At 32.4% G+C, this 14,339-nt stretch overlaps 1 protein-coding gene across 2 annotated transcripts; it reads right to left on the bottom strand.

Moving 5' to 3' along the window:
* LOC110609292 lies at window positions 1-13,509 on the bottom strand. 2 transcript variants are annotated; one of them, XM_021748768.2, is made up of 12 exons: window positions 13,214-13,507; window positions 12,582-12,642; window positions 11,903-12,156; window positions 11,685-11,818; window positions 11,410-11,545; window positions 9,055-9,151; window positions 8,902-8,968; window positions 6,601-6,699; window positions 5,151-5,240; window positions 2,413-2,567; window positions 570-671; window positions 1-448 (listed from the first exon to the last, which is right to left on the bottom strand). In XM_021748768.2, exons 3-12 carry the CDS (start codon window positions 12,153-12,155, stop codon window positions 334-336), a joined length of 1,248 nt encoding a protein of 415 aa, XP_021604460.1. In that variant the 5' UTR covers window position 12,156; window positions 12,582-12,642; window positions 13,214-13,507; the 3' UTR covers window positions 1-333. The 2 variants fall into 2 exon arrangements, with proteins under 2 accessions (XP_021604460.1, XP_043808007.1); XM_043952072.1 differs by lacking the exon at window positions 5,151-5,240 and having other exon boundaries at window positions 13,214-13,509.
* Window positions 13,510-14,339: the final 830 nt, after the last annotated feature.

The following is a 14,339-nucleotide window of genomic DNA, read 5'->3' as shown; positions in this document are numbered from 1 at the left end:
GAGAGAGAAAATCATGTTTATTGCTATAATCAATTTTACAAGCAAGGAAAACAATTCTTTTTCCGCAGCAAGAAATTTACACACAACAGGAACTTGCACAAAGCTCTATTACAGGGTAAGCTACAAAGCTTTAAGGTTGGAAAAGAAATCTTAGAAAAGAGAAAGAAAACTTTACTTAAAAAATGTGGGGCTAAAGGGGACCTTTGGTACACAGTTGAAGAATGATACACCTGTTTAATTGGCCACTCCAAGTTTTTGAGATGGCTTTTGTAGTATAGCTTCTTTCTGCAAAGATTACACACAGCCTTCACTCTTGATTTGGTCGGAATAGGCTTACCCTCCATTCACATTCTCTTCGTTCCAAGATGAATCCACCGAAGGAAGCTGATAATCGTCCGGTTTCAGGGACAAAGCAAAATCGGGCAATGTCGGTGCTGTCTCCATTATTCTTCAGTCATCACCAAAACACAGGTTTCAGGATTGTTTCAACGTTACAATTATTATCAAAGCAAATTTGAAGATAAATAAATCAGAAGAAAGCAAACTCAACTTTTGAAAGCACCACTTACTTTTCATGAGAATAGAGATCGCGATTTATCCGCACCTTGCTAGAAGTATCTTTTGGAATTTTCTCAGAGAGATATTTCACTGTTCCCCAAAGCGGTGGATTTCTGCACCAAAACAGTATTTAGACAAGAAAATTTATGCATGATCTTTTGCTTCAAGTGGTATTAGTCAATTTATGCATACAATCCTCAGGATTCACATTTAGAAGCTGTACTTCGTACTTTAAGTTATCTGAAGTCAGCTCCAAGGGACTGTTGCTTGCCAAACATGGTCATCTAAAAGTAGAAGGCTATATAGATGCAAATTAAGGTGGATCTACATAGGGTTATTGCACATTTTTCAATGGAAATCTAGACACATGGAGAAACAAGAAGCATAACATAGTGACAAGATCAACTACAAAGGCTAAATATAGAGCCATGGCTCAAGGTGTTTGTGAACTTCTATGGATTCAGAGATCAATACAGGAGCTATAATTGCTGGATTTTAAAAAAAAAAAAGTCCTTATACTGCAATAATAAGACTGCCATTAGCATTGCCCAACAATCTAGTTCAGCATGATTAAACAACACATATAAAAATTCAATCAATATTTCATCAAAGAGAAACTCAATAGTGGAGTTTCGGATATTGCTTGTGTGATTTCTGGAATTCAATAGCAAATATTTCCATAATTTAGTTTGCAAGATGGGACATGAGATATTTCCTAAGGTTCCTAAAAGGTTGTAAAGGAAACGTTTATATTTTTTGTATATCCTAATTTCCTAATTTAGAATATTACTATATTAGAATTATTGTATAAATATACTGCCTTGTAACTTTCAGAATTAAGACAATAAGCATTATTCAGTTCAATCTCGACTTCTTTGTCGATGATATTCATTAAACATACAAGACAATAATGATTTAAAAAATCTATCAAACTTACATTTGACATCACTTCTCTTCCTTTGTTTCACTCCCTAAACAAACACTGTCCTCATGAATATGATAAAGATCGTTGAATTTCAAACAATATCCGCATATTCAATACATGAGATATAGACATATAGTCTACTATATGAATGACAAGCTCCCTTTTCTTTGCACAATAAATAACCATCTTTATTACAGAAAAAGCCTAACTATCTAGACATTGAAACAAGCCATACACATGCATAAATAGTCAACACTTTAAACTCCTACTCTGAGAGAAGCATCAGCAATAATCTTTCAGTAAGATCTCAAGCAGGTAAAAGCACCCTTTTTTTAATTTGATTAGTATTTTGAACTAGTTCACAATTCATAAAAAGAACAATATGGGCAACAGGAGATAAAAGTGTGCCCGTATAGTTCTAACTTTTCTTGCATGTCAGAATGGGTAAAAAAAAATATAAACACAAAAAAATCAAGGGAAAGAACTGAGCAACATATTAAGGGCTATTGAGATTTTCCTAGTATTTTTATTAAAACAAAAATGTTAATAATGTAAACCTGCTTATCTTGGGGGAAGGGCACATGATGAGATTTTGGGAAGGAATACTTTAAATTAACCAATTATAGTCTACCAAGAGTTTCCTCAAATAGGACCTAGCCTCCCTCCTGCACCCAACATTCCCTTCCCCTCATGCTCCATCGATTACTCTATCAATGGTCTTACTGCTTTCTTTCTCTAAGGCAAGGATACAATTAAATTTTAGTCAAGAAGATAAGTGTGGGATGAAGATATTCAGAATGTAGTGAGTTGACTAAAGGCTGAAAAAGAAAGGACCATCTTCATTTTATAACAATAACAAAATAAGTTTACACAGCAAGCATAACATAGTTATATGGAGACCCTAAATAGCAGAGGCACCAGTACATTACCTTGATAAAGGAGAAGCAGCATTAAATGCCTCACATGCCCGCCTACTCTCCTTAAAATATTCATCTGCAGCTTGCAAAGCAGCAACAGCCATCCCATGAGATTTCTCTGTGTTCCCCTCATCAAGGATCAAGCCATGATAGTAATATGCTGCTGCCTGATCAAGTAAAATAAATTAAATAAATAAAAGATGAACTTTGCTTGAATCACTTGTTCGAGAAATGCAAACAACAAAATATTATGACACTAAATCACAAATCTATTCAACCATTTTCAGCCTATAGCTGAACAGCTGGAATATAGTCAAGCTATTGCACCTGCACAAACACAATCAATAACTGGATACTTAGATTAAAAGTCTACCGCATTACACATCATAGGTAGTATATGATTCTCCCAAACTCATTTACATGATATGTCAATAAAAAAGCATGGACTTATCAAGTATAAATAAAAAATAAAAAATAAAAAACATTTCCTTCCTGATTTTGATGAGAAAAAGTACAGAAAAGTTCAAATTAGTCCCCAAAATTAAGAGGTCATCTTATTGCACTATTGTAGTCCCTAAAATTTCAAAATGCACATGTATGTAAACAAACTATTTTTTTTCTTTATTACCTTTAAAAGAAGAATGATTAAGAAATTATGTATCTTAATATATTATTGATATTTTAATTATTTCTTTTATTGTGCCTTTAAACATATAAAATTAGCAAAAAATACTCTACCTAGTGAATTTCAAAGGAAAAGATGTACTAAAAACTAAGAAAAAAATTGAAATAAAAGAAAATATATTAGGATGTCTAACTGGTCTTCCATTGTTTCACTCTGAATTTGACAAAATTGAAGCATAAAAATTTTACCAAAGAATAGAAAAATGATCATAGAAAATAAGAGTACTTGAGAGATTGACAATGAGAAAAAAATTGATAAGAAACTTTAAAAAATAATAAAATGAACATAGCTGAGGGAGAGTAATTCTGTTTTCTTTCTGTATTATTGAATTTTGATTGAGAGATTTATTATTGTTTCTATTATGAGGACTGTTTTGAAAGTTTATCTTTGACTCTAAGGTCCCATCTGAGTTCCAAAATAACTTTTGGCGTATAACTAGCAGAATATTTCATTTTTGAAGAAATCCTCAGTGGTGGGGACTTCTGAAATAAGAACACTTTATTGTGTATTTGCAATTTAAATTTTTAAGACTAATTTGAACTTTTCCCTGATAAAGTATTAGTTAGTTATTTTACAAACCAACTTTATATACAAGTCGAGCATCCCAGACCCAGAATGTCCATCCAACCAGACATGGAACAAATTTTTTCAGCTGTACGACCCAAAAATCAAATGGTCTTCTACTTGAGTTCTCAAATGGTTACCTGCAGCTATTTATTTGACATTAGAATAAGGATTTTCTATGTAATTCACAAGGCTCAACTCAGGGACATTCAGTCTCATATATCTGGTTATTGCCTGTGAAATTTTTATAAAGATGATAAAGAGAAGAAAAGGAAGAGAGAAGAGAGCCAAACACAAAAGACTATATTTTTATTATCTTGTGTTCTTTTTGTATTACAGAGAACTCAATATAATGGAAGATAGATGATATATATGGAATGCTATCAATCAATCATAAATCATTTCTAAGAATTTGCTAATCAATCTCATGATTTTCTCATAACCATGAGATTCTTCAATGAGACAAATCCGATTAATTAAGGAAAAATATCATTAATTCTAACACTCCCCTTAATGAGATTTTTGCTTAAGTCATGGAATCGTTATCAAGCACTCTTTTCCTTTTCTTTTTCTTTTTCTTTTTAATACCATGTGAAAAATGAGAAAGGTAGAGAGATTTGGAGAAAAATAGCTTGGGACTCCAATCCAGAGCTTTGGGACTCAAACCTAGAAAGAGGAAGTAAGCTTTGGGACACAAACTCAAACCCTCAGCTGCAAAGAAGAAGGAAGAGCAGAGAAAGAGTCATCAAAATGTTTAAAAACTAGGAAAGCCATAATAGAAACACAATACAATGGGAATTCCCAACAAAACAGTAGAAGAAGAGAAAAAGTGAGCTGGGACTTCAAACCCAACTCTAAAACTGTAAAGGAGGAAAGCAGAATTTTCATGTGGAAAGAAAGAAAAAGGAGGCCCAGAATTTTTAAAGCTCTAATACCAAGAGAAATCTTTAGAAAGATGATAAAGAGAAGAAAAGGAAGGAAGAGAGAAGAGAAAGCCAAACACAAAACATTACATTTTCATTATCTTATGTTATTTTCATATTATGTAGAACTTCATATTTATAACGGAAGATACATGATATATGGAATGCTATCAATCAATCATAAATCATAAATCATTTCTAAGATTTTGCTAATCAATCTCATGATTTTCTCATAATCATGAATGAGAAAATCATGAGATTCTTCAATGAGATATATCCCATTAATTAAGGAAAAATCTCCTTAATTCTAACATCGCCAAACCAACATATTTTATGAGCAGCTTATTAACAAAGTCAAGGTTCTTTACCATATGCCTAATAGCCTCTAATAAATATGTAAATTTTTTCTTTGATGATATTCCTAGATAGTTTAATCCTCACATTTTGCTGCAAAGTGAGGACACACATTTATAAAGATTCCAAGATCCAGAAACAAGGATAATCACAAAAGCACAGGATAATATGAGGAATTCACATATGGAAAAATGAAGAAAGGTAAAAGAGAAATTCCAAGAAACCTTTGCTTCCACATATTTCCACTTAACAAAAAGTCTGTGCTTTTCCCCCCAACCATTGGCTAATGGAAGATTCATTATATTATCTTGAGCCTGTCAAATGAATAACAAAGAAAAACAAACTATATTTCATGATCACTCGTCAGAATGTAATATCACGATTCATAAATGCATAAGCAACATAAAGTAAAGAAAAAGGCAAATATTCACTGGACTTAAATGTCATTCATGCAATTGAAATGTAACATCCTGATTAATAAATTCATATGCAACATAAACTAAAACGGAAAACAAATATTTACAGGACTTAAAATGTCATTATTACAAGACCAAGGATATTTATTGCACAAAGCCATAGTATCAACTATCCCTAGCAAAGATTGACAGATGACAAGAAATTTATAATATGCGAACTATAAATGGAGCTAACAACATACTTTTGGGCAAAAGGAAGCATGAGAAACTTGCATTTCAAAGAGATGGGAAAACTTAACTCCTAACTAGAAAAATCTTCACCACCCAAGTTTAGCTTATTTTGCCTTTTTGGGATGGCAGATCATGAACTTGAAGAAATTGATGCAAAGAAAAGAAAAATGTCTCCTTCCATAAATTGATAAATTAGCTTAATTCTTAAGATTCCAATAAATCTTTGCAAGCGAATTAAAAAATTCATTGTTGCAAGAAATTGAAACTTGAAACAGTTTTAAAACACAATGAAGTTCCTCAGTGAAAAAATAGCATCCTATGCATACGAATGTCCCAAAACGGATTAAAGTTCACTTTGCCCCATAAACTTGTAAGGAAAGCGAAATTCACCTAAAAATTGACTTTTTGGCCAATTTTATACATGAATTTCTAAACTACCCCAAATTAACACCAATTGACCCCAAAAAATAGCAATTCTTTCTTAATATGACCTTGTAAAGTAACTTTTTTGTTTCTTTCATAATAAAAGAAATAATTTGATTTTTGGATGAATTGGGTTTAATCAGCGCTAATTAACTGAAAATTACAAAATCATGTATTACATTGGCCATAATTTAATTTTGGCGCAAACTGGACACGCCTGATGATTTCAAGGCAGATTAAACTTTAATTGCTGAACCAGGATAAAATGGCATGCTTTATCTAACAACCGCAAGCAAAATCCTTCAGAACAAACAGGTGATTGAATTAAAAAGTAAAATCTTGCAACCCAAAATAGAATCCTGCCAAAAACAATTATCTTAATGCCTTGACTCTATCTTTATTCTTTAGTGGTCATAAATCCAATAACAGACTTGTATTATTTACTGAATGGAATACAGAGCAATAGTCAAGTAATAAGCCAAAGAAAATGATGAAAAAAAAAGACCAACAATGGAACCATGAAAAAATTAATATAGACCTACTGTCCGAACAATTCTTAAAATTTGAAGGGCAAACTTGAACAATTCTAATAAACACTTCATACCTGCTGCCAATACTTTACCATCTCACAAGCAAGCCTCCGCTTCACTGCTAGAGTAGCTTTGGCACTATCAATTGCCATCCCCAGTTGGATGTCCACAACCTTCATAGGACAGGAAACAGTGAAAGTTTTATTCAGACTAGAAGATAGAACATCAAACTATAGATCATATGATTAACAAGTGTGCCTAAGTTCTAGTTTCTCAACATTAAAGAAAAAATGAGGTGGTGCGTCTCTTCTAAATGACGTAGCAGAGTAGAGGAAGTTTCCATTTTCAAAAGATCATTACTCACAAACGAAATAAGGAAGATAGAAGGATAAGCTAAAAGCACGACTTGCAGTTAGCTTTGAAGGATCAATTTGATGTAATACACCCATTGGCTCCAGAGTCTATCAATCATTGCTAGGTTATGTTAATCACCTAGTAGTTCAAGTGACTTCAACTGGCCATACATCATCCATGTCGATTAATTAACAGAGCTTTATGGAGGAATGCTAATGGGAAGCCAAGCAAAGAAGAAAATAAAGAATTATCTTGCTAGAATTTTTCTTTCTTTTTGCATGTTGTGGAGTTCTGCGGGAAGCAAGAAATGCTCATGATTTTGAGGGCCAGGTTTTTCTCTTAATTTGTAGATGAACAAAGTGGTTTTCTTGGCTTCTTGGTGTCACGTGCATCAGGGCATCAAAGAAACTGTTCTTAACTGTTTAGCATCCTTTCCTAATTGTTTTTGGTTGGGTCTGACCTCCAAGTTGCGATCTTCAAATATTCTCCTTGATAAAACTTCTAACTAAAAAAAAAAATTGAAAAATGAAAAAGCTTGCAATGTCCCTGAACTCTTGAAAAATGTAGCCTTCCCCAGTCCCATTAACAATAACTAAAAACCTACCCAAAATTGAATAACATCTAATCCAATCTTCTTCATCCAGGACCAATCTTCTTTATGTTTGGCAGCACTCCCTACTTTTCTTGAGATATATTTAACACTTGCACTATGTTTGGCTTGAAGGAAAGAAAATATAGGTAGGAAAGTAAAGCACACATCAATTCTGGGAGGAAAATGAATTTTTCTTCTCATGTTTGGACATTGAGTGGAAAATATAGGGGGAATGTCATTTTATGATTAGTAAAATTACCATTTTTTCCCTACCTTATCAAAAGTAAATCATAAAATTACATCAGATATTTAAATTTTTTCATATTTGTTATTTTCCTCTCCCTACCTTCTCAATTTTCCTTTCTCCCTTATTGATACTTTTCTAACCAATAAATTCTTTATTACCGATAAATCCTTGGTTAAACAAATTTTCTGTGGATTTTTAATGTATGCTGACTCAATTACCTCTCTCTCTCTCTCTCTCTCTCTCACACACACACACACACACACAAAATGAAACATTGACCAAATCAATTTTTTGTTTGAAGGAAAATGAGGTGTTAAATAGATAGACAGAGAAGTTTAGCATACCACAAGACTTTACATGGGAAATCTATGTATTAAGCCTAAAAAAGAGTGCACAATATTGCACCTTCAACTAATTTTTGTTTCTCCCTAATTTTCCTCCAATCCAAACATGTGAAGGATATTTTCCTTCTCAATTTTCCTTTCTCCCTTATTGATACTTTTATAACCAATGAATTCTTTATTACCGATAAATCCTTGGTTAAACAAATTTTATGTGGATTTGTAATTTATGCTGACTCAATACCTCTCTCTCTCTCTCTCTCTCTCCCCCATGTGTGTTCACACGAAACATTGACCAAATCAATTTTGGTTTAACGGAAATTGAGGTGCTAAATAGATAGACAGAGAAGTTTAGCAGGCCACAAGATTTCACATGGGAAATCTATGTATTAAGCCTAAAAAAGAGTGCACAATATTGCACTTCAACAAATAAATCCATCCAGAAAGAGGTTATCACCAAATTAAAAAAGCCTAAATTTTGCATTAAATACAATTTGGTCACTGTTGTATCAAAATTAGCACCTTTAGCCCATTGAGTTTATTAATGAACCAACAGTTCAGTCATTGGTTGACAGTGAAATTATGAATAGTTCCATTGTACTCTAGTCCATAACATTTTAAATTCAATTTCAAATTTTGGTCCCTAAAATATAAATTTAATTGCACATTTATCTTGGAACTATTATTTTATAGCACGTTTTGGTCCCTCAAAATCTTATATTCTTCACTAACGATACTATAAGGAACAAAACTACTAACTTTGAAATAAAAGGACCAAAGTGTCTTTGAAGCAAGCTTCAAAGGGTCTTTTGTAATTAATCCTCCAGAAATAATATAGTACCTGCCCCAATGCTTGCAGACAAAGTGCTCTAAGAACTCCTTCTGCCAAATCCACCGGCAAATCTCTCCTGAAACCAAAAGACAATAAAGTCAGAATAAACTTCTAATGACAGCACAAGCAGCTCCATTTAGTACGTATTTCATTCATATCAACCTTAGTGCAGCAGGAAACTGTGGGAGCACATGACGGACAGCACAATCCAGGTATCCTGCAGCCTTCAAGAAAATATCAATAGATGCTCGCCTGCTCTCTGTAACAAAAGAAAGGAAAACAGAATTTATGTATAAAATGAAATTTATGTGGTGAACAAGAAAAAGAATAAGCAAATAGAAGAAAGAGGAGATAGCATATTGAAATGATGAAACTAGGGAAAGAAGGCAATATAGAAGAAATTAACGGAAGAAGGAAAGAAAGATTTATGTTTCTCTAATTCTTCAATGTGTACTTACATGGGAACCAAGTCAATTACAAAATCAGAATAAAAATAAAATCTGATAGTAAAAAAGTCTCAATTAAATTTAAAGGAATTAAGTAACAAATCCCTGTTTGAAATTAATTTTCCCTAAATTAGAGCTGGCTCAACCTATCTAACTGTGGCATAATAACTGTCCACAACAACAAAAATAAAATACTTAGCTGAAATTTATAGTCCAACATAAGTAGCAGCTATCACTTTTTTTCTCTTTATTTACTAATCCACTGGTTGGTAATTTTTTAAGGATTTAACAGCTTTCCCCAAACCAAGTGGATCAATATTATTTTACGAATGTTTAATAGTGATATACCCTCAATTGTTCCTTCATTCACTACTATAGATAGGCTATACTGATGCATGTAATAATGTAATAGGATCTCCTAAAATCATGTAAGCTTCCTATTTTGTATTTGCCATGGTATTATAAAACCCAATCAAGCTTGAGGGAATAATCACGCTTTCAGTTCACAAATTATCTCTCCTTCTACATTCTAACAAATAGGATGATTTCAAAACAGTACTTGTAGTTCTGCTTTTTATACTGAATAGTTAGGAACTTCAGTTTGCTCTCCAAGACAATAATTGCCTTCGGTTGTGGAATAAATCCAATCCCACAACCCAAATTCAAGGACTAAGAACAGTGTAGCACTGAAAAGAGAATGGAGAAATCCAGAAAGAGAAAAAGGGCCAAGAAGAAGGGAACAAAAAAGAAGGAATACTTAGGAAGAAATTAATATTTATTGAGATTTCTCATATGCCTTATAAACAATAACAGGGTTCTCCTTTATTCAATAATTCAGTTACAGCCCAAAATAACCGTCATAAAAGCTCTAAGTAACTGAAATAAATTTCTAGCAAAAGCAACTAAAAGGTAAATATTAATCCAGGCAGACCACCCATGCCCAACTGCTGACAGCTTAAAATCAAAACTAATCACTGACTTGATACTAAGTTACTAACAACTTGCATCATCGTGAATGAAATTCTTGAGAAGAATAGAAAGTTGTTACTTTGTTTAATATCATCATTCATCACTCATTCTTCAGGAAAAAAACTCCATAAGAGAGACCACATTTAGTACCATAAAATTGAGTTTTGCAGCTTAAATCCCCGATCATAAATATGCATCCTTAAAGAAAATCTAATTGAACACACACTCTCAAAAGTGAACTGAATAAGGGACTAAGAACAGTAAACTTTTGCAATATGCCTTTCTAATCTAGATCAGTACTGGAGCAGCTATTTCAGTAGTAATACAAACTACTTATTTCCAGAACCAAGACTTGTTCATATCCCAAAGCCACCTATTCCCTTCTATTCTACAAATCAACTGAACTTAGACCAGATTTTATCATTAATAGTTTTAAAGACACCTGGCAAATTCTTAAATACCTTGAAGGACCAATTACAACTACACCCAGACAAACCAACTATTCATGAAAACTAAAATCAGATAAACAAGTAAGAGCAGGTCAACCTGTATATGGACAGGTGTTTTAGGTATACTAATCCTTGATTGGGTTTGGCTATCTCCAGTTCTGAAGATCTCATAATAGCAACTTGTGAATAAACGAGTTTGGCAACAATTCACACCAATACAAGGAGTTGTGTACATGACTGACAAGATTAAAATGATTGAATACAATTGCAAAAAGAATAAAACTTTTGGAATATTTCTCAGTCATAACCCATTAAACTATCACTTTCTGTCTGCTACACAGATCAATCTATTGATGCTGATTATATTGACTATGTAAATTTAATAGCAGCAAAAAGTTTTTGCAGGGTGAATCACAAAAAAGATGTATAAAGCTTGCCGTCTGCCAGCACTCTCCCAAGCCCCAATAGACAAACAAAGGGAAAATTCAACATTCAGTGAACAGAAAGAAACTAATAAATAGGAAATATTAGGAACGATAAAATTTTTAAAGTTTAACATTACAAGAAAGAGCATGATTTATCTGGGAGAAAAAAGAAAGGAGCAGGTGAACATATAGCTCATCACCACCACATATTTGGCTGCAAATACCTACCTGCTGATACTTTTGGCTGATAACCATCAGTGGATATTCTTGGAAGAAGTAACAAGTTGGCCTGGGATAGTAATAGCATTGCCATTAAGTGCAAAACTGATAACACCTCATACCATGCATTAGACATGGCTGTTTCCTGTAAAATCATAATTACATATCAAATCCACCATTATTCAATGCAAAGAAATGGAACTACAAGCTGAATGAAATGAAAAAAATTGGCAAAACAATCCTATTAACAGGTAATAAATAGGTAAGCCATCTCACTCTCCCACCTCTGCATCATCCTCTTGATTTATCCAGACAAATTGCACCTTGTGTTGTAGATGACTTCCATCTTTGACTAATCCCAAAAGAACAGGCAAGTAATCTTCAAGAGCCTGATGAAGATCAGCCAATGTTGAACCTCCTTCGAACACAAATTAGTGTAACATATAAATAATTGAACCACTGCTAATTTACTATGATATGCACATCTGAGTTTACAACCTACCATGTTGGGTAGCACTTTTTCTCTTTGTTCTTGTGACCGTCGGTGCTTCTTGGCCAGCCATAACTACAATTCGAGTTCTTAAAGCTGATAAACGCTCCACTGAATTCTTTGACAAGTGATCACCAAGTGACACAGAGAAATCAACAGCTTTTGGTATCCGAAAACCAGGTATATACACAAAAACTTCCCCTATACTTCCTGGTCTCCTTCTGTTTCCCCCAGAATCCTTCGGTGTAGACACTATGCACCCCATTCTAAAATTAATATATGCACCAATCCAAGGGATAAAAAGTCAATAACCAGGAAAAAAAAAAAAAAAAGATAGTTCTTTGGCATATAGAAACTAGCTCACAAAGAACAGCAGTCATTCAAAAATACAATACAAGTTAGATAATGATTCCAATGATATGAATTTGATACAAATGATTCAAACAATTAAGTTCAACGAATGTGGTCAAAAATCCAAGGGAAGTGGAGGTCGATCACTAAGCAACCCATAAAGAGAACTAAATAAATGTCCCAACCAACAAAGCAGAACTTGCAGGTCATTCACGAGAAACATCCAAAGACCTACCAGAACTCTCCAAAAGCTTTAGAAAATTGATGACCTATAACATATACGTGCATAAAAACAATTACGTGTGTGTATGACTAATGAACATGAGATACACCATCTGACCTTGTCTCTTATCAAAAGGTTGGCTGCTGGGTCACACCACCTAACAATTTCAGAGTAATCTCTGCAGAGAAAAAAAGGAAATATTCAATAGGACAAATAAGAGTTAATGGTAGAGATAGGAGAACCCATAAAAGCAGATGAATCACAAGCAAAGAATGACACAAGACACTTTACTTTCCTTCCCATTCTGAAAGACGTAAAGTGAAGTAAGACATTAACCAGTGAGCTTTCCACCTCACATGAAATTTCAAAGGAAAAATGTGAAAGCCAAGGAATTCTGGCTCAACCAAAATTAAGAGCTTTCAAGCAGAAGCAGCTCAAATAGGAGGTTAGGCTAGAAAGCAGATTAAAAGCACAAGTGGGTTCTATACAAAAATAACCAATATGTAAAGAAAAGCAAGTTTCTCTTCCTTTATCACTATACTCCAAATTGATCAAAGTAAAGATCCAATCGTAGCATCATAAACAAATGCCCAAAAACCATTGAAGATTATGGTGGGTCCAAACGAGCTAATTCAAGTTTGTTAATGAAGCATGACATAGATTAGAAAGACTGGAAGAAAAGATTTCATGAAGTTTCTAAGCAAGAAAACAAGCAAAAATTATGGGGAGAAATTGACAGAAGAACATACCTGCGTAATCAAAATTGAACTAAAAACTGAAGCAGATGGAGAGTGGAAGCTGAAATCAAAAACCCAAAAACCATTTTTCTTAAAAAAATGTATGTAATTCAGATTCTCAGAGCTGTAAATTTCGAATTCAGGAACAAAAATTCATTGGAGAGAGAAGGAGAAAAAAAGGTCTTTAGAAAGTTCGATTGAAGATGGAAAATTATTTATAAATAGAGACAGAGAGCATTAGAAAATGGGAATGGAAAGGGAACTTTTGGTAACCAGAAGGTTCTCTCTCTCTCTCATATTTCAATTCTGAATATATTACATTTACTGGGCGGCTTAGCCCCAGCCCCAGCCCCTTAATACTTTTTTTTTTTTTTTAAATATTCTCATACTATATTTTATTTTGAATTATTTTTTCAATTTTAATCTAAAAATGGTTTATATTTAGTATATTATATCTTAATTTCTAAAGAAATTAAAAAAAAAAGTAAGAAAATCCTTAACTATAAATTTAATAAAAAATTGATAATTCAAAAAGTAAGATTTGATTTTGATAACTATAAATTTTCTTTGATTGGTAAAAAAAATTATAAATTTTGATTCCGCTTGTTTCACAAGAAAATAAGCATATTTTAAAAAATTAATTAATAAAAATTATTTTTTAATAGGAATAATTTTTTAAAAAAGAAAATTATTTTAAACATCCTAAAATTTTTATTAGTACTTTTATATATAATTTTTTTAATATATTTTATTTTTTAAATTAAAATTAAATTATAGAAATAAATTACTTTATTAAAAAATATTTTTATATAATATATTATTTAAATACAAATTATTTTATATTGTATACATAAATCTGAAAATTCACATTATTTTAATGTAAATCTAGGAGTTAGCAGTATTCGGTTCAAATCGAAAAAATTAATCGAACCGAATCGATTTGAAAATTTAGTTCGATTTTTTATATATTTCGATTCGATTCGATTTTGATCAGAAAAAAACCGAAAAAACTGAACCGAACCGATTAGTGATAATAATATATTTTTTCAATAATATAGAGAAATTAAATCATATTAAGATTAAAATATTTTAATTAAATTTTAAAATATTAAAAATAAAGTGTAAAAATAAAAAAATT

This window comes from Manihot esculenta, chromosome 2, assembly GCF_001659605.2.
Source record: "Manihot esculenta cultivar AM560-2 chromosome 2, M.esculenta_v8, whole genome shotgun sequence".
Taxonomy (NCBI): Eukaryota; Viridiplantae; Streptophyta; class Magnoliopsida; order Malpighiales; family Euphorbiaceae; genus Manihot; species Manihot esculenta.
The sequence above is the reverse complement of the archived record's forward strand: the minus strand, read 5'-3'. Positions and strand labels throughout refer to the sequence as shown.